At 46.5% G+C, this 20,829-nt stretch overlaps 1 protein-coding gene across 2 annotated transcripts in view; it reads left to right on the forward strand.

Moving 5' to 3' along the window:
* The window catches only part of Rptor (regulatory associated protein of MTOR complex 1), a 287,902-nt gene that overhangs the window by 56,008 nt on the left and 211,065 nt on the right, over positions 1–20,829 (forward strand). For both annotated transcript variants that reach the window (XM_070031607.1, XM_070031605.1), the window contains exons 2-3: positions 4,956–5,058; positions 19,183–19,265. In XM_070031607.1, coding sequence (XP_069887708.1) covers positions 4,956–5,058; positions 19,183–19,265 — 186 coding nt within the window. The remainder of the gene's footprint in view (positions 1–4,955; positions 5,059–19,182; positions 19,266–20,829) is intronic.

Raw genomic sequence — 20,829 nt, forward strand, 5'->3', positions numbered from 1 at the left:
TGTATAAGATTGGGTCAAGGATATTTGGTATACAGTTAGTAATTTATAGCTTGGCATTATATGAAGTCACTTTTTACCTTATGCAGTGTTAGTTTTTTTCCTTCTTGTTTTTGAACATGATGTGTGATTTGTGTGCAGAGTAGTTTCTTTTGTGTCTTCATCCATGGAGTCTCTGCTTTCCTGCTTTCCCTTGAGGGCTGGGCCCACTGCATACCTAGGAGAAGCTGCTGCTTTGAGTAGCGCTTGCTGAACTCCGAGGGAAGCACTCTCCAGGCCACTCACAGGCCTGAAGATCCACTGTTGGGTTCTGTTAGTATATTTCCTTCCTTCCTTCCTTCCTTCCTTCCTTCCTTCCTTCCTTCCTTCCTTCCTTCCTTCCTTCCTTCCTTCCTTCCTTCCTTCCTTCCTTCCCTCCTCCCTCCCTCTTTCTTTCTTTCTTTCTTTCTTTCTTTCTTTCTTTCTTTCTTTCTTTCTTTCTTTCTTTCTTTCTTTCTTTCTTTCTTTCTTTCTTTCTTTCTTTCTTTCTTTCTTTCTTTCTTTCTTTCTTTCTTCTTTTTTGGTTGGTCGTGAGGCCTGAACTCTGGGCCTGGGTGCTGTTCCTCACAGCTCTTCAGCTCAAGGCAAGTGCTCTACCACTTGAGCCACAGTGCCACTTCCAGCTTTTTCTGCTTATGTGGTGCTGAGGAAGTGAACCCAGGGCCTCATGCATGCGAGGCAAGCGCTCTACCATGGAGCCACGTTCCCGACCCCTGTTAGTGTATTTTCATTTAAGGGATTCAGAGATCTTTCACATTATCCTCCCCGCCCCCCTCCTCCCACCATAGTTAGCTCTGAACTTATTTTTCTGAATTATTTTATTTTATTTTTTTGTGGTAATTGGTTGGATGGCGGCAGCGCTGCTGCTTCTATCAGTGAGGTGGCCCGCAGGCTGCACACAGGGCTCTGGGTAAGCTAGGCCAGTATCCTGCTACCCTGGAGCCCCAAGACCTGCACAGTTCTCATAGTTCATGGCATGAGCCAAGGTTTGTTACTTCCTCCTTTATTTCCCCTTCCCATCCGAGAGTTTTTTTTTTTTTTTTTTTTTTTTAAATAGAGTTGCGGAGAATGCTGCATCTGTGCCTGTGGATTCCTGACAGTGACAGGAGGAGCAAGTGCAGCTACAGTGGTACCACAGTAGTACCAGTCACCCTCAGGGCGGGTCAGGCACCAGCCCTGCTTATACACAGCCCTGCTGTGTGCAGACCGAACACCGCCTTGCAGCGAGGTCCTGGGGCCCAGCTCACTGCCCTTAGGGCAGACCCTGGCTGTGAGCTTTCTGGGACAGGGATAGGACAGTCATACAGGAAGTTGCAGAGCAGGCATGAGCCTGGACGCATGCCCTGGCCCTTCCTCCCGGGGAGGGGGGTGGGAGGTGGGAGAACACGTCGCAGGCTGCTCTCAGGGCATCAGCCAGAGTACTGGGCTGGGGAGCAGTGGATGGGTGTTGTTCAAATATCCCTTGGACTTGGTTCCCTCCCCTGGACCATGTGAGGGAACGTGGTGTTAGGTTAGGGAGGTTCTCTTGTAGCTTGAGGATAAAGTGAGAATCCAATGAGGGAAGTGCAGCGGTGCTGAAATGGGTGGTCTGTCCTGGGGTTGTGCTCCAAGATGCCCAGTGGATGCCCAAGACTGCAGACGCCGTGCATATAACCATATAAACATCCACATGGGCATGCAAACTACACACATGCATGCTGATGCACACACACACACACGTACACACGTGAGTGCGTACAAACACCCATACACGCATACATGCATGTGCATACACGCATACAGATGCACACACATGCATCAAACATACACACATGCATCAAAAGTACATACATACACACACCCATATGTGCATGCAAATGTACACACATGTATACAGATGTACACACATGCATGCAAATATACAGACAAACGCACATGCATGCACATAAATATCCCTATGTGCATACAAATGTACACATATGCACACAAGCATGCATGCATGCAAACATCCATACACATGTAAATATATGCATACAAACATCCATACATGAATACAAACATCCATACATGCATGCAAACGTACATACATACTTGGGATAAGACATAATTTATAATTTTGATCAATAAGATTAGCAACACTATCCAATAGTAAACTAGAACAGTTGCAACAAAGCACTGTACAAAGGTTATGTGAAAGGGGTCTCTCTCACAATACCTTCCTGCATTTTCAGTTTTACTCAAAGGAAGCACTTGATGGCTTTTCTTTGGTATAGCCACATGGCCAGTCACTATTCTGGAGCTTTCGGGCACTGTTAAATAAAATAAGGGTCCCTTGCACGCAAGCAGATAGTGGATTTGATAACCCAGATGGCCATTAAGTAACTAATGAGCAGGCAGCACATTCAGTGAAGAAACACATCCAATTCATAGAGTGGAGAGCTCATCATTCTGCTCAGAACACATGTAGTTAGAACTCATTAAGCTGCTGTTCCTGGAGTTTTCCTTGTAATACAGTGTCCTGTGACTGCAGTTGTACTAGAGTAACTGAGGCTGAGGAAAAGGCCACAGAAGATGAGGGGAACTGCTGTGCCTTGGCCATTAGAAAACCTGTGCTGTAGTGATGTGTTCTCCGTGGAGACTGGCCTAGCTATCCTTCCTCCAGGGTTTGATTCACGGAGGAGAAGGAAGGCCTTGGCTGGAAGCTGCCATTGGCAGATGTCAGCAGTGTTCTCGGTGGCTTCAGGAAGATAGCAGAAATGGGTTAATGAAACTTGTTTTAGCCCTCAGAGGCTAAGTCTGCAATGAAATAACCAGCCCTCTCTAGGGATTATTGGCTCTGATCACTTAACTATTGGAAGATGACTAGGAAATACCTCCATTTTTCTTTGATTTCCAGCCCTATTCTCCTGACAGTGAGTGAAGAGACTGTTTTTAGGTTTATAGGGAGGAGATTCTGGACTGTGGTTCCTGACCCCCCTTAAATTGACTATAATAACTCATTTGTTCACCCTTCCTCCCTCCATTCCTGTGTCCTCTCTTTGCACCCCCATGTTCCACTTCTTGGTATTCATTTTGATAAACCATACACTAGTTCTTCAGAGGAGTTACATCTTTGGACTCTGTATCATCCTTTAGTCAGTTTGTGTGTAAATGCATTGAGTTCTGTATATGTTATCATGCCTAGTTGTATTTTAGATCTAGCTTCCACATATGAGAGAAAACATGTGCTGTTTGTCTCTGCGCCTGACTTACTTCACTTAACACAATTTGTTTTAGGTCCATCCATTTCCCTCTAAATATATATCATTCTTTCTAATGGATGAGTAAAATTCATATATATCATATTTTCTTGATCCACTCATCCATTGTATGGCATCTGGGCTGTTTGCATAACTTGGCTGTTGTGATTAGTGCAGCAATTAACGGGGATATATTGTATTTATTGTATTCTGACTTGGATTGCTTTTGGATTGCCCAAGACTGGCAATACTGGGGTTTGAACTTAGGCTTGGTGCTTGCTAAGCAGATATTCTATTGAGCCTTGCCTCCATCCCCTCCCCCCTTTTTTTGGTTGGTCATGGGGTTTGAACTCTGGGCTTGGGCACTGTCCCTCAGCTTTTCAGCTCAAGGCAAGCCACTTCTGGTTTTCTGGTGGTTTATTGGAGATAAGAGTTTCAAGGACTTTCCTCCCCAGTCTGGCTTTGAATCACAATCCTCAGATCTCAGCCTCCTGAGTAGCTAGGATTATAGGCATGAGCCACCAGCACCTGGCCTCCATCCCTTTTGCTCTGCTCTGTTTCCTGTCTAGACCAGCCTAGATCCTGCTAATGTGTTCTGCTGTAGCTGGGATGGCAGGTGCATGCCACCATGCCTAGCCTTTTTCTGTTGCCTGGACTGGCCTGAAATTTTGATCCTTCCTCAGTCTCTCTTGTAGCTGTGATTATAGATGTGAGCAACCAGTACCTGGGCCCTATGGGACTTTTTCTTTTTGAGCTTTTTCTGCTTATGTGGTGTTGAGGAATCGAACCCAGGGCCTCATGCATGCAAGGCAAGCACTCTACTACTGAGCCACCTTCCCAGCCCCACTATGGGACTTTTTTTTTTTTTTTTTTTTGGTTCGGTCGTGGGGCTTGAACTCTGGGCCTGGGCGCTGTCCCTCAGCTCTTCAGCTCTTCAGCTCAAGGCTAGTGCTCTACCACTCAAGTGCCACAGTGCCACTTCCGGCTTTTTTCTTTTTTCTTATGTGTGCTGAGGAATCGAACCCAGGGCCTGAGGCATGCAAGGCAAGTGCTCTACCACTGAGCCACCTTCCCAGCCCCCGACTATGGGACTTTTATCTCTGTTGCATCCCCAACAGATCTCTACTGCTTTTGCATTGTGATAGGCATCTAGTAGGTGCTCCATAAAGGTTTGTTGACTGAGTGAGGGAGTGAAGGATGCCTTCCAGATTCCCTGGGTTTAGCAGCTGGTTGGTGAGGCTGAGCCTAATGTTAGAGCTCTGGAAAAGGAGCAGGCTGGACGAAGGCGAATCAGATGATGAGCCCAGTGTATAAAGAATGAGTAATAATGCCATCATTAGTGCCAGCATATAAATGAATGGATAATTTACAAAAGATACAAATAATGGATGCATACTGGAGAGAATTATTCAGCTTTCCTAATAAGAAGCAGTGGGAATCAGATCATCACGACCATTTTCCTCAGGTAGTATACACCTGTAAATAATGGTGAGGTGCTGGCTTTCCAAAGGCATTTGCAGAATGCATCAAATACCTGGGTGTGTGTGTGCAGAGTCTCACCCTGCAGCCCAGGCTGTCCTGAACTTGCAGTCCCCTGCCTCTGTGGGTGAGCCACTGGAGGGCTGGCTGGGGGGCTGGGGGGCTGGGGGGTGGGAGCACTATGGGTCCGTGGTGACCTTCATCTCTCTGTTGTGCTTCCAGATGAAGACAGTGAGTGTGGCCCTAGTTCTGTGCCTGAACGTTGGTGTGGACCCTCCAGATGTGGTGAAGACCACGCCCTGTGCGCGCTTGGAGTGCTGGATTGGTAAGTGCCAGCCCCCCAGCCCTCCCCACTGCCTACCCCCTCCCCACAAGCCCCCTCCCCCCACCCCGCCAGCCTCCTGCTGGCAGAAATCAGAGATTTTATATCTTAGAAGTATTAAATTTTATATTATAGTGGAAAAAGGCCTTCTAGGAAAATTGACAATATAATGGCTATTGGGTTCTATAGTTTTTCCTTTTAAATTTGCCCAAAATATGGCACATACACTTAGAAGGTTGAATGGCTGGTTGTTGTTTTGTTTTCTGGAAAGCTCTGCATACTGTACAGTGGCATCTTGTGAGTGCTCTCTGATGAGTGCTCCCAGCTGCACGTGCCCTCCCCAGAAACCCCGGGGGTAAGCTCTGTTACTAATTTCCATTTAGAGCTGAGGAACCTGGGGTAGAGAGGAGGATTCTGCCCTAGGCTGTTCTGTAAGGTGCAGAGTTCAGATTTAAACTTCTCTTCTCTGCTCAATTCCCCTCCCCTCCCCTCCTGACACTTCCTCTTTCCCCCCCTCTCCTGTCCTTTCCTCTCCTTCCTTGTCTTCTCCTCCCCTCTCCACCTTCTGAGATAGTCTCACTCACTGACTAGGCTGGCGCCTGAACTTCAGTCTTTCTGTTGCAGCTGGGATGACAGGTGCGTGCCATCATGCCCATCTTCTTTCTGTTGAGATACAGTCTCATATATTCTCTTCCTTATTCTCTCCTTCTTAAAACGATCGCTCCATTTTAATCTACTACATGCATATCAAGTGCTTTACCCCCGTTTGCCCTCATTCATGGTTTCTCTTTTCCCATGTTGGCATCAGTTAGTTGTGCCAAGGAATTTTCATTTTGCCGCATCCATGCATGTACATGATGTGCCTTGATCATGCATCTCTGCTTCAGTCTTGGAGAGGCTGCGCTCCTGATCTCCACAGCGGGCACACCATTCTCCTCCTTCCTGGCAGTGCACAGGAGTCTTTGACGGCATTTACTGTTTTGGATCTTTTTGAAAATACAATTTTATTGTTATTATTAAGGTGTTATATAGAGGGGTCACCATGACATAAGTCAGGAATTGAGTACATTATTTCCCCAGTTTTCCCCTCTCCCTTCTTTTGGATTTTTTTTTTTTTTTTTTTTTTTTTTTTTTTTTTTTTTTTTTTTTTTTGGGTCATAGGATTTAAACTCAGGAGTGCTCTACCACTTTGAGCCACAATACCACTTCTGGTTTTCTGTTGGTTAAATGGAGATAAGAGTTTTCCTGACTTCCCTGCCTGGGCTGGCATTGAACCACAATCCTTAGATCTCAGCCTTCTGAGTAGCTAGGATTACAGGCATGAGCTACCAGTGCCCCTGTTTTTGGTTTTTGACAGTAGCCATCCTAAGGGGTATGAGGTGGTACCTTATTGTGGTTTGATTTACATTCTCCAAATGACTGATGATGTCAGTCAACTTTTTCTGGGCTTACTGCCCACCAGTATATCTATGGCTGAGAAATACCTCTTTAGGCCTCTAGCCTTTTTTGAATTGGGTTAGTTGCTTAAAGAACTCTGTTGTGGACGTCTTTATATATTTCTGATAGTAGTCTATTATCAGATGCTCTGACAATATTTTTTTCTATCTTCAGTCTTAACCATTTCACCATTACCTACTTTTTCCTGTAGCTTCAGATTTATTACAATTTATGTCCAGTAAAATTCACCTTTTTGGGCATTGTATTGGACAGCTTTCCACCACAGCGACAGAATCTCTGATGTAAGCAAGTTGAAGGAGGAAAGACTGTATTTTGTCTCACAGCTTCAGAGATCTCAATCCATGTTGCCTAGCTCCACTGCTTCAGGCCTGACGCGAGACAGGAACATAATAGAGGTGGGAGCGTGTGGCACAGACGGCTCACCTCGTGGTTGGCCAGGAAACAGAAAGACAGGAAGGTGCCTCACAAGATAAGCCCTTCCTTAGCGACTTCCTCCCGCCAGCCTCACCTCCTGCAAGCCCATTCAGCATGAACCCATCTGTGGGTCAATTCATTGATGAAGTTACTGTCCCATGACCCAGTCTCCAGCCAAGGACTAAACCATCAACACAGAGCTTTTCAGACCACTTCACACACAAAAAATGGTGCAGGGAGTACGTTGGAAAAGCATGACAGTGTGACTGCAGTGCAGTCAAGGTACAGAGCACGCCCTCACAGTAAGAGTGATCTGTGCCCTCTTCCTCTGTCCTTAGTGCCTGGAAACCAGACCTGATTTTTGAGCTTGCATTTTCCCTTTTATAGAACATCCTGTGAAGGGAATCAGTATGGTTGTGAGAACGTTGTTTTCACATCTTGCTTCTTTGACTTAGAATGCACTGGACCGTCAGCTGTGCTGTTGTATGTATTAATAACTTGTTCTACTTCTCCATAATTTTATTGTACTATCGTTGGTTGAATTATAGTTTTTCCCATTGACCAGTTGATAGAGGTTTGAGGTAATTTCAGTTTTGGCTAATTATTTGACAAACTTCCTATTGACCGTTGGTCTTTGTGTGGACGTGGTTTTTGGTGAGGCAGTATCTAGAACAGGAATTATTATTTGACAAATTATTATTTGATAAACTTCCTGTTGACGGTTGGTCTTTGTGTGGAACATGGTTTTTGGTGAGGCAATAGAACTGGAATTACTAGGTCACATTAAGTACATGTTCAGTGATTCCCCTCATACCTCCTCTTCTCTCTGTGGTGCTAGAGTGTGAATTCAGGGTCTTGCACTTACTTGGCAGGTAAACCACTGGTGATCTATTCCCCAGGGTCCCCTCCTTCCCTTTTTTTTTTTTTTTGGTCGTGGGGCTTGAACTCAGGGCCTAGACACTGTCCCTGATCTGTTTTGCTCAAGGCTGGTGCTCTACCTTGAGCTCCATTTCTGGTTTTCAGCTGGTTAATTAATTGAAGAGTCTCATGGCTTTGAACCATAATCCTCAGATCTCAGCTTCTTGAGTAGCTCAGATTTACAGGCGTGAGCCACCTGGCAGCCCTGTTTTTGCTGGTTATTTTTGAGGTAGGTCTTGCTTCCTACCCAGTGTGTGCCTGAACTGCCATACCCCTTCAGCGTTCCACTTTTGCTGGGATCCCAGGCTCATGGGCACCACATCTGCCTTCTCTCCGTGGAGATGGAGTCTGGAGAATTTCTTTGCCCAGGCTGGCATCAGAACTATAATCCTCCCTTTTCAGTCTTTCAGGTAGCTGGGGTTACAGGTGTGAGACACTGGCACCTTTTTAAAAAAAATTGGCTTCAAGCCGGGCGCTGGTGGCTCACGCCTGTAATCCTAGCTACTCAGGAGGCTGAGATCTGAGGATCGCGGTTCAAAGCCAGCCCGGGCAGGAGAGACCGTGAGACTCTTATCTCCAATAAAACCACCAGAAAACCGGAAGTGGCGCTGTAGCTCAAGTGGTTGAGCGCTCGCCTTGAGCTGAAGAGCTGAGGGACAGCGCTCAGGCCCAGAGTTCAAGGCCCATGACCGACCAAAAAAAAAAAAAAAAAAAATTGGCTTCACTCTTCCCAGATAGCAGCAGTTTCTGTGTTTGGTTTCCTTCTCACAGGGCTCTGGTCTCAAGGAAGTTAGTTTGTTTAGCGTCCTGTCATTTCAGATTTCTGGTGAGCACAAGAATCATGTTGTTGTCTCTCCACCATAGGATTGGGGTAGATTAAAAAAAAAAAATTTCCAGCTGAAGCAGAAGTTCCCTTTGTAACTTTAACAGAAATTACAGTTTATCCTTCTTGGAACTGGAGGGAAAAAGCGTTTTTTTCCTGGTTTCTTTGGCTGATGTGTCATCTGGATGTCTTGAGATGACAGCCTGCCTTATAGCCACCCCCTTTACTCTTTTGTGGGTGTTTCAGGGTGAAGCATCCTGAACTGGATTGCTCAGTGAGTGCCCACAAAGACACAGCCTTTCTGGGATGGGTATCGATGCTCAGATTTCAGCCTCCTAAGTAGTTAGGATTACAGGTGTGAGCCACTGGTGCCCAGCTATGAAACATACTTCTATTAATTTTTCCAGATAGGAAGGAGAGTTAAACTGGATAATCAAACACAAGAGCAAGCACAGAACCTAACAAACAAATCTGCACAGCAGTCTCGGGGCTGACTCACAGTAGACATTCCATATCTAATAATTTCTCTTACAGCTCTTTTTGAATTTCAGCTCAAACTTCCTTTGATCAGCCTGAGCTGTTACTTTTTTCATCTGTTCACTGAGAAGGTAGACTTCAGGAACTTTTTAGTGTATCTCACAACACTAAGAGTTTATGAAAGATGCTTGGGAGAAGGTGGACAGGCCGGCAAATGGATGGGACGGATAGAATCTCTGTGTTCCATTAAGGGTGCCAGCCACAAGTGGCTGTTGAGCACCTGAAATGCAGCCGTCAGCTTAAAACACAAAATGGAAGAACATAAAGTATCCTCACAAAGTATTGATCACATGTTGAAATGATTTTGTAGATACTAGATTAAATAATGTGTGCAAATTAAACCTTGAATTTTTAGCTGAGATTAATTGTGTCAGTTTCTTCCATTCTTACTTTGCAAATGTGGCTACTAGAAAATTTAAAACTCTCTGGTGCCTCCCGCAATGTTTCTGCTGGTCAGTGTGAGACCCCCGTGGGTCAGGATACTTCATGTTCAGCTGGCGTAAATTTGACTCCTCTTCTTCAAAGAAGGGATAATTGAGCCAGTACAGCAGCTGGTACTCATATGTACTGAGCGATGGAGAGACCTGACAGTGGACCCTGCCTTTGTGGTGTCTTTCTCTGTGACAGGTCCTCAGCCTTCTCTTGGCTTCCTCGAGGGATTGCCGTGTTCTCCACTGTCTCTGGTTTGGGCAGGAGAGTGCTGTCTGGACTCACTGCAGAGCTCTTGGTGCCAGGTTAGCTGGTGCCTGGGCTCTTTTTTTTTTTTTTTTTTTTTTTTAAATCAAGGCGTGAGGTTCACAGAGCTTAGTTCCCGACAGAGCCCGCACCTGCTGGACTGCTTTGGAGCCAGCTCCAGGGGAGCCCGCTTCCATGCACTCTGGCAGCCACTGCTGACTGAGCTCCCCTCTGCCCACAGCTTCATCCCTCTGAAGGCACACGTCCATTTTTGCCCCATGGATTATGAGGCAATAGTGTCTTTAATTGGGGGCCGTGCTGGGCTCCCAGCTAGCCAGTGAACCACCACCCCTGGCCTGTGTTTTTGAACCTCTTATCATCTACTCAGCACCTTTGCTTTCTCTGCCAGTTCTTTTCCTGCCCTATCTGTAGTCAGTTTAGGGGCTCAAAGAACCCAGTTTCTTTGGCTGGAATACAGTATTTAGAAGCTAAGGAATTCTCGTCAAAATGGTGTATTGTTCCACAGCAGTGCCCGCTGAATACTCCTGTGTGCGCGTGCGCGCGTGCGTGCATGTGTGCTTGTCTGTGTGCTTGCCTTTGTTTTTGTGTCTGCCCCTACCTGGATAAAAACCGTGTTTGTACTCAATGTTGTGTGTACTGTGTCTCCCATTGGAACCCCAAGGAACTTCCTTACCTGTGATTCCCTGATCCAAACGTTAGATTTGCTCCTGTGTGAACTGCTTCTCTGTCCGTCCAGTTTCCCTAGTCCACTGTTGTAACTGCCTGGAGTCAGCATGACATATAGGTCACCCCTCTGTACCTTCCCTGTTGGCCCTGAGCGTGGCTGGACGTGACCACCTACTCCAGGCCAGCCCTGTTCCCTCACCTGAGGCAGGCACCTCCTTGCCAGCCCCACCTACTGGCTTTCGGGTGCAAGGAGGGATGTCTGCAGGATTTCCAGCAAGGCTTCGCTGGCCCAGCTGAAAATGATAGACTAGAACTTAAGATGGAGAGTTGAGGCCAGCTGGGGAGGCTCACATTTTATATATAATAAGGTACCTTGTTAGTCTTCAGAGTGGAACCATTCATTTGATTCCTCCCCGTCAAGTATCAGTTTCCTGGTATTCATTTTTTGGAGCATGAGTTAGTTTTTCTAAGGAAATACACCATTTGAATTCTCCTCTGCAAAGACCATATTTTAGGTAACAATTTGTATGCAGTTTGTGTACAACCCCATATGTGTCTACTTGTACATTTATAAATTAGTTCTACCTTTCACGTATGAGAAAAAACATGTGTCCTTTGTTTTTCTGGGCCTGACTTCATTTAACAGAGTTTTTTTTTCTCAGTCCATTCATTTGCAAACGATTTAGTATTATCCTTCTTAATGGACGCATAAAATTCCATTGTGTGACTATGCCACATTTTTTTTTTGATCCATTCATCCCCTGAGGACATTGGGGCTGTTTCAATACTTTGGTCATGGTGGATAGTGAAGTAGTGATCATGGTTGTGTAGATGGCTTTACTGTATCCTGATTTGTGATCTTTTGGTTAAATGCCCACGAGTGGGATTGCTTGATCATAGGGTAATTCTGTTTAGTTTTAAGCAGAAGCATCTTTTTCTTTTGGTGCTAGTCCTGGGCTTGAATTCAGGGTCTAGACACTATTCCTGACACACACACACACACACACACACACACACACGCACGCACGCACGCACGCACGCACGCACGCACGCACGCACATACACACACACACACACACACACACACTTTCTAGTGCTCTACCACTTGAGTTAAATACAGCTCTACTTACAGCTTTTTTTGTTTGTTTGTTTGAGTAGTTGATTGGAGATAAGACTATAGCAGACTTTTCTATACAGGTTGAATTCAAACTGTGAGCCTCAAAAGTTAGCTTCCTGAGTAGCTATGATTATAGGCATGAGCCACCAGAGCCTGGCAAAATGACTTATGTGCTAGCAAGTGATAGCTGTATATCAGACGAGACAAGAATGCTAAGGGTGTTTGAGATGCATGGTGATTCTCTTACCCCAGGAACTGTTTGGAGGCTACAAAGTAGCTTCTCTATTCAATCCACTTGTGATCATTAAGACACCCTGTGCAAAGTTCTACATCAGTGACTCATGCTTGTAATCCTTCTCAGGAGGTTGAAATCTGAGGATTGCAGTTCTAAGTCAGCCCACGAGACTTACCTCTAGTTAAGCACCAGAAAGCCTGAAGTGGAGCTATGGCTCAAGTGTTAGAGTGCTGGCCTTAAGCAAAAAGCTCAGGGAGGGTGTCCAGGCCACAGGATTGGCACAGGCTCACAAAACGACCTTCTGTGCAGATGATCTAAGATACTGATGTTGCCCTTGGTACAGCCCTGGAACCTGGGGAACACTTACACACATTCTGCCATTGGTTCTTGCAGCAAACCTGGGTATCAGCAGATAGGCTGATGTGCAAATGCTCATGTGGAAAAGTGCGTGTTAAGCACAGTGCTGTAACAGAAGAGCTATGAATGCTGCTCTTTTCTCTGGGTGCTTAGGTTGCAGCTGGGAGATGATATCTGAGCCTGTGAGTGACAGCCAGGAGGGGCTCAGCCCTGGGGTGTCCTGGGCTCAGACAGTGTTGGCACACAGGCGGCGGCAGCGCGGCAGGAGCAGGAAAGTGGAGGGACCGAGGGCGGAGCACTTCTGGGGTCTGTGGCCCCTTGGCTGCCTGTGCTCTGGCACAGCTCTGGCCTGTATTTGGGATCTTGGGGATCTCATTCAAAACCTTGTGTTCTCTGTCCCACTGTGCTGGAGTCTGAGGGTAAGTAGCCCCGTTCCCCCTCTGAGGGAGGATGGGGCATCGCTCGGCTCCTCTTCCCCTTGCTCTCTTCTAGTAGGTGAACCATGAGCCCTCCTCAGTTTTGAAGCAGGGCACCTTAGATGTTCCCTGAAGTCTGTTGGAAATCTGTCTACTTCCTGGCTTTTCTATAACAGTAGAGCCCAGCATGGGAACTTAATTGGTTCTGTAGACATGTGGAGTGAGAAGCGTGGTGGGTCGGACAGGACCAGCTGGTAGAAGATGGCTCCTGTAGATTTTTTGCTTCTACCAGCTTGCTGGCTCTTCTCTGTCAGCAGAAGACAGCACAGGAACTTAATTTGTTCTGTGGAGAGAGAGGCTTAGTGGGCCGGACAGGACCAGCTGGTAGAAGCTGGCTCCAGTACAACTTGTGCTCCTTCCCTAGGTGCTCAGGATCTTTTACTGTAATCGTAGGCCTGCAGGTCCTCTGGCTGGCCTGGGGGCGCCTGCCCAGCGCTGAGCAGCAGCGTGTCTCCGGGCTTTGTCCTTGTAAGGAGATAGGCCCTTCGCTTCATATACTACTAATTATAAAACACAGTGATGTGATATTATGATGAATAATACCAGTCATTAAGAGTCATTTCTAATTTCAAAGTAGCCCTTCTGCCATTATATATTTTCTCAATCAAAAATTAGTCATTCAAGGTTATACAGCTAATTAGTGGCAGAATCCTTGAAAGGCATACAGAGAATTTACACTCAATCTAGTAGGCAGTACTCAGTTAATAAGTCAATTAACAAATGTTTGTTAAGTGTCTACTAAATTCAAGGCACAAGGAAGTACAAAGATTCTTTGAACAATGAGTTCTATGTTTTCTTTTGATTTTAAATCTTTATTGAAGCATACCCATACAGAAAATTGCACCTAACCCAAGTGTGTAGTTAGGTAAAATTTCCCAGCTGATCACACTTTGGAGAAACAGGCCCAGAACAAGTTCCCTGTAGCCCCGAAGCGTTGCTCACCTGCTCCTGATACCCACATCCCCAGGCCCTTGGCGGCTTGTGTTGCAGTTGTTATTTGTGTCTGATCTGAGTGGGAACATAGGCAGGACACATTTCTTGGTGGCCCGTGCCTGCCCCAGGGTGTGCTTTTCAGGAACCTGTCAGGTGGGAGACGCTCGGGCGAGCGCTGCCTGGAGATGAGAGGTGAGTGGCTGACGGGGGAGGGTAGGTCTAGGGGAGAAAAGTAGGCGGGGCTTGGGCCTTGGGCCTTGGGCTTGTGTGTATGTGTGATGATGACAGGACTGCCTTTTGTAGCTGGCCGAGTGCCAGCGCCAGCAGTTTGCTCTGAGAGCTTTAGACTTCAGCTCCTTTAGATGTAATGTTCAGTGTTAGGAATGCAGAAGGGTCATGGCAGGAAAAAGAAAAAACAAACACAAGTTTTCCACAAATGCCATTACCATTTGCTTTTCCCATCCACCCACTTCATGATCACATCTGCTTCCCAGAAGTGTACGGGCTCTTTCCCAGGTTGTCTTCAGACAGCAGGAGCCCAAGCAGCCCTGGCGCAGTCACTCAGTAAGACGGACTCACTCCACCTGCAGCCCGGACGCCCACACTTCTTCATGCACGTGTTTTAGCTACAGTTTGACTACAGCATCACATACACCATTATTGTCTTCATTTCTTCTCCTCTCCCACTCACAGTCTTACTCTTTGAGGGGAACAGTTAATTGTGTGTCTTGCTTGCAGATTGGAGTTGACAGTCTCACTCAGTTGGTCCCCTCCTGTGGATCACGGGCGCTGTGACTGAGGCCTGGGAAGGGGGTGTTGGCAGCCTCTGCTAAGGCGGTCCCTGTGGTTCTCTGGTTACCTTGTACCTGTCCTGCGGCGCGACTCAGAACCGCATGCACGAGGTGCAGTGCACGGCGGACCACATGGGGAAGATGGTTCCCTTGTCTGCAGATGCTGTGTGTCCGCAGGCCCCTGGCTGCCGCCTTCCACCCCTGCCTCCCCCTCCTCCATGAGGCCCTCCGGGTGGCCCGCAGCAGTTTGAATGGTTTCTGTGTGTGAAAACTGGCTTTGACTTCCCACCTTGTAATGTTTGGGAACCTTATCTGTCCCTGTCCCTTGCTAGTCTTGGTTCAGGTTGCAGCTCACTTGACTGAGGTTGTTTTAAGGCCCTAGAACTGTGTTCCTACTGAACAAAGAGAAGATTGACATTAAACTTAGCACCAGTGTTCCAGAGATGTTATTTAGAGCCTGGTTTTCACCACTTTGCCCTTAGCTCCCAGAGCTGGTGAGCAGCTCTGGCTATGTATTAGTTTCCAAAAGTGGAGGGCCTGACACTTCTGTATTAAAACGTCCTTGATAACTTTGATATACCTATGGGTGAAGGTCCCTTCTACCTATAGAACCTCATTACTTAATTTGGTGAGTAATTTTTAAAAAAGTAACAAACATAGTTAGAAAATTAAATAGCGCTGATGCCATAATAAGAAAAGCCCAAGCCAGGCGCCGGTGGCTCATGCCTGTCATTCCAGCTACTCAGGAGGCTGAGATCTGAGGATTGCCATTCAAAGCCAGGCTGGGCAGGAAAGTCCGTGAGACTCTTATCTCCAATAAACCATTAGAAAACCTGAAATGGCACTGTGGCTCAAGCGGTAGAGCACTTGCCTTGAGCTGAAGAGTGCAGAGACAGCGCCCAAGCCCAGAGTTCAACCCCCACGACTGACCCCCCCCCCAAAAAAAAAAAACACACACCCAAACCCACCACTCCCAACAGCTGTGGTCTTCAGTTGGTTCCTCTGATTGTACATGCTTACAGATTTCCTAGTTATTTCTAAATTTTCTGTGAACCTATGATGAACTACAGTACATCTTCCAGACCCTATCAGAAAACTTCACAGTTCTCAATCCATTTCCCTCCTTTTGTTGTTCTTTGAGACACTCTGGGCTCCTGTGGGACTCCTGCCTCTAGACCTGGTACTTGGGACTCTGAGCCAGTCCTCCTTGCCTCCCTCTCCTGTTTCCTGCTCTTTTGTTATTTTCTTCTGTGGTTTACAAGAAAAGGACAGGAGACACAGATTTACATATGCATACATGCCTCTATTTTATTCCCTTAAAGTTGAATATTAGATTTAAATTGTTTTCCTGGAGAATTCTGAAGGCCTTGATGTATCTTGTCTGTTTTCATGTTGTTAGGAAGCCCAGAGCTCCCCATCACTGATCTGATCCCCTGTGTGTGAGCTGATTCTTGTTTTTAGCAAGGTGATTATGAAGCGTCTGGATTTGGATTTCCTTGGCTTTATCCTGTTTGTGGCTCATTGAGTTTCTTGAATGACAAACTGGGGGAGTTTTTAATGATGCTCTCATTCCGGGACTCCAGTGACAGGCTGACAGAACCTCCATCCTTCCTCATTGCCCACAGCTCCCTGCAGGCTCTTTTCCTAGGCGCCATTTACTGTCTACAAAGAGAAATCTTACAGTCTTCTACCAAGGTGAGATTTTACAGTGGGTGGCTGAGACAGGGGGAAGAGTAGCTGATGAGTAAGTATGTGGATTTGTAATTGTGGATTGCATTTTTGGGAAGTAGGTGGTAATTAAACAAGGAGATAGACAATCCACACAATCCAGGAATGCTCCAGAGAGAACACTACCAACGATGTTGGCTTGATACACTCAGTGTTTCCATGGCTAGACGGTAAAGCACAGAATATTAGTTTAAGGCAAAGATGGCATAGCTATGGAAGGCTAGCGCAAGGGGAGAAGAGCTGAGCAGGCAAGGGGAGAAAGAGCCTCACATGGACTCAGGAAATAGCGGCCAGGTTCAAGAGGTTGCTTCTGAGGGGTGGGGCGTGGGATGAGCGCTTCTGTTTTAAAGTCTTGTGATGTTCTGTGACTTCTTTTTGTGGTGCTAGTGATTGCACTCAGAGCTTCACACGTGCTAAGCGAGTGATCTGTTACTTCAGCTACACCCCAGTCCTCTCTGATTGCTTTGCTTTGCTTTTTTTTCTTGTTTTCTTTTGGTCCGGTCGTGGGGCCTGAACTCTGGGCCTGGGTGCTGTCCCTCAGCTCTTCAGCTCAAGGCTAGCGCTCTACCATTTGGGTCACAGCACCATTTCTGGCTTTTTTGTTTTTGCTTATGTGGTGCTGAGGAATTGAACCCAGGGCCTCAGGCGTTCAAGGCAAGTGCTCTACCACTGAGCCACCTTCCCAGCCCCCTTGTCATTAGACTCTTATCTCCACTAAACCACCAGAAAACCAGAAGTGGCACTGTGGCTCAAGTGGTTAGCCTTGAGCTGAAGAGTTGAGGGACAGTGCCCAGGCCCAGAGTTCAACCCCCATGGCCGACAAAAAAAAAGTCTTAACGATTAAGCTGGGTGCCGGTGGTTCAAGCCTGTAATCCTAGCTACCCAGGAGGCTGAGATCTGAAGATCGCGGTTCAAAGCCAGCCGGGGCAGGAAAGTCCATGAGACTCTTATCTCCAATAAACCACTAGAAAACAGGAAGTGGTGCTGTGGCTTAAGCGGTAGAGTGCTTGCCTTGAGCTGAAGAGTGCAGGGACAGCAGCCAAGCCCAGAGTTCAAGCCCCACGACCTACCAGAAAAAAAAAACAAACGAAAGTCTCACGACTTTCCTGCCCAGGCTGGCTTGGAACCGTGATCCTCAGATCTCAACCTCCTGAGTAGCTAGGATTACAGAAGTGAGCCACTGGCACTTGGCCTCTCTGATTTCTTTCTTTTCTTTTTTTTTTTTTTTTTTTTTTTGTCAGTCGTGGGGCTTGAACTCCGGGCCTGGGCGCTGTCCCTCAGCTCTTCAGCTCAAGGCGAGCACTCTACCATTTGTGCTACAGTGCCACTTCCGGTTTTCTGGTGGTTTATTGGAGATAGGAGTCTCACGGTCTTTCCTGCCCTGGCTGGCTTTGAACCTCGATCCTCAGATCTCAGCCTCCTGAGTAGCTAGGATTACAGGCGTGAGCCACCAGCGCCCGGCGGCCTCTCTGATTTCTTAAGCCAACATTACTGAGTTTCTAAAGCCCCAGACCCTGACTGAGGGGAGTTGGGAGCTTTCCACATAGCTGGGATGATAGATGTGCACTCTGTGTCTGGCTGTTGGTTGAGGTGGGATCTTGCAAGCCTTTTGCCCGGCTTGGCCTCTTGATCCCTGCCTCCCTAGTAGCTAGGATTACATTTGTGAGCCGATGGCTCTGAGAATGAGATGCAGAAAGCCATCATGGCTCGCTCGGTGAACCAGTATTTTGCAGTTGGGCAATGCCTGATGAGACAGGTGCTGTGTGGAAGACCATGCAAGATCAGTCCAGGTCTATGGACGTGCTCTTGGACACCACACTGCCAGTTGCTGCTGTTTCTGGAGGCTTGGTGTGGCATCAGTAGTTAAATCACTACTTAGGGTGCTCTGTTAACTTCATATGCACGGACTGAAGGCACAGGTTGCAGCCCGTGCATGTAGACCAGATAGGAGCCCAGCTGTGATCTGTTAACTAGTATTTAAAACATTTCCAAAAATGTTCATCAATGCTACTCTCCTTACTAATTTTTTGATACCAATTATTTTTCATAGTAGATATGCATGTTGTAATGTAGTGGACTTATTATCTTTAAGTGAAAGAATAAAGAAATATTAACTACTTCTCATTTTAGTTTCTCACTCAGTAAATGCCAATAGATATACGCACATAAGCACAACTCTCTGGGGTCCTCAGCCATTTTAAAGAGTTGGAAGGGGTCCTGGGACCAAGCCTGGGAATGGCAGGCTCAGAATCACTGGAATCTACTCCTGAATAAGCAGAACACTATGACACATGGTCTGTTTATAAACCTGATTCTTGCTTCCTGGGAAAGCATAGACAGTAGGTGGATTTTTAAAAAAAAATTTTAATTTGCCAGTCCTGGGGCTTGGACTCAGGGACTGGGCACTGTCCCTGAGCTTTTTTTTTGCTCAAGGCTAACTCTACCACTTGAGCCACAGCACCACTTCTGGCCTTTTCTGGGTCTGTGGTGCTGAGGAATGAAACCCAGGGCTTCATGTGTGCCAGGCAGGCGCTCTACCACTGAGCCACCCTCCCAGCCCTGGATGGAACTTTTTACAATGTGCTGGCCCTCCATCCTTCTCTTTCTTTGCCTGCAGAGCTGTATTTGTAGGGGAGAGTTCAGTGTTCTTCCCTAAGGGTTCCTTGTGTGTGCACCGTCCGTCCTTGTGGATCACAGCTCAAGCTTTTCCAGTGGATCTTTAACAGGAGGGCAGGGAAAAGGCAGGGAGGGTGTAAGAAAATGTCCAGGCCCAGTATCCCTGGGCCAATGATTTTAATAAGTAGTTCTGTGGGTTCAGTAGCCTTTTGGGGTGTCGCGGCAGTCCTGTGCACCTGGTTAAATGTGGATAAACGTAAGGAGTGTGTCGTCTGCATTCGCAGGTTACTGAAGTGGGTTGTAGAAAAGCTTCATGAGGAGAAGAACATGCATAAAGACTCTCCTTTTCATTGCCTCCACAGATCCTCTGTCCATGGGTCCTCAGAAAGCTCTGGAAACCATCGGTGCAAATTTACAGAAGCAGTATGAAAACTGGCAGCCACGGGTAAGCCTGCTTTACTCGCTCTCTCCTCTCTTTGAAACAGGGAAACATCAATTCCGTAGTTTCAAGCCATCTCTGAATCCAAGGGGGAACTCTCTGGAGAGTGTCACCTCGTATAATCCGTGATTATACCCCCCCCCCCCCCCCCCCCCGTGTGCGTGGCTGCACGCTCTGTGTGAGAGATGTATCTTTTTTAATGACAACCCGTGCAGTATTGTGAGTCATGTAGCCAGTAGTCTGTCTGTTTTGTGTAATTTTCTTTATGTAAAGGAAAAATATGATTGGGGTTACTCTTAAATCATGGCTTTTATTCTGCACAGGAAATATATGTTTAGTAACTTCCATAACTGCACCGAGGTAGTTATCTTTCTTGCGTTCAGTTTTCAAGTAGGGGAGAAAAAAAGCATGGCGCCTTCAAAGGATGACACCTATTATGTGCTTAGCCTTTGATTCAGGAGGGAGGATTCTTTTCAGGGAGCCAGTTACCAATTAGTGTGTTTTTGTTGCTTATATCTGACAGCTTTTCTTTCTTTTCTCAAAAGCCACATAGCATATAACTGTGTCAAATTGCCTTTAAGATCGTACTTACTTGTGAATAACCCAAAGACCTAGATCCTTTACTTTTTCTCATTAACTGGTTTGAAGATTTAATGGAAAATGGGAAATTTGGAATGTTTCTGGGAGAGCCTTGAAGTTAGCTTTGTGTGAGGCCTGGTTCTGGAATCGCCTCCCTAACTTATCTGTTAGGAAGCAGGGACGTGAAGCTTTGGCCTCAGCTGTGTGTTCCTTTTCATTTGAGTCTTTCCTCTTGGCTAATGAATTACAGAACTTGCCCAACACTTGCCCCTGCTTGGGATTTTGATTAGTGGTGGGTCATTTATCCGCATACTGTGGAATTTGGGATTTCTTGTACATAACTTACGTTCTTTGAGTAAGAGGATGGCTTTCACAGTGCCCTTTGATAATTTCTGCTGTAGCTCATGGTAGTAAGGTGACTAATTGATAGGAAACATCTCTGTCTTTTTGTTAGAGCTTCTAACTTGTGGAGAAGACAATAAGGGGCCTTTGTGTTTTGGAAGCAGGTTCTCTGGTGTTTTGATAGACCTCAAGGCTTTGCTTTGTCCTTTCTCAAATCTGTTGCCCCTTCAGTGTCTATATAAAAATTCAGTCTTTTCCTGGAGATTGCTGTACACTGAGTCCTAGATGAGGACTGCACAGGAAGTTGAGGCACTTGGCATCTTTGAGGACTTTGAAGGTATCCAGCGGCTCAGCAAGGCAAGCAAGACAGCACTTACAGGACAGCGGGGACATCGGCGGTGCTGGGAGGCTGGTGTTGGTGTGGAGTCGGGAGTCGGGCCTGTGCCCAAGACTTGGCTTTCATTTCTACCAGCACTGCACACACCTAAGGGAACCCTTTCTAAATTAGCTGCTCTGACCTTTCCTGGGTTGATTTTGCTGTTTTTCTTGTTTAAGATGGGCTGTATCCAGATATATTCAGATCTCCTTTTAATTACTTTCTTCCTTTAAAAGAATTGTTCCATAAGAAGATAGAGTTTCAGGTTCCATA

Source organism: Dipodomys merriami, unplaced genomic scaffold (assembly GCF_024711535.1).
Source record: "Dipodomys merriami isolate MVZ:Mamm:240054 unplaced genomic scaffold, mDipMer1.0.p SCAF_202, whole genome shotgun sequence".
Classification (NCBI taxonomy): Eukaryota; Metazoa; Chordata; class Mammalia; order Rodentia; family Heteromyidae; genus Dipodomys; species Dipodomys merriami.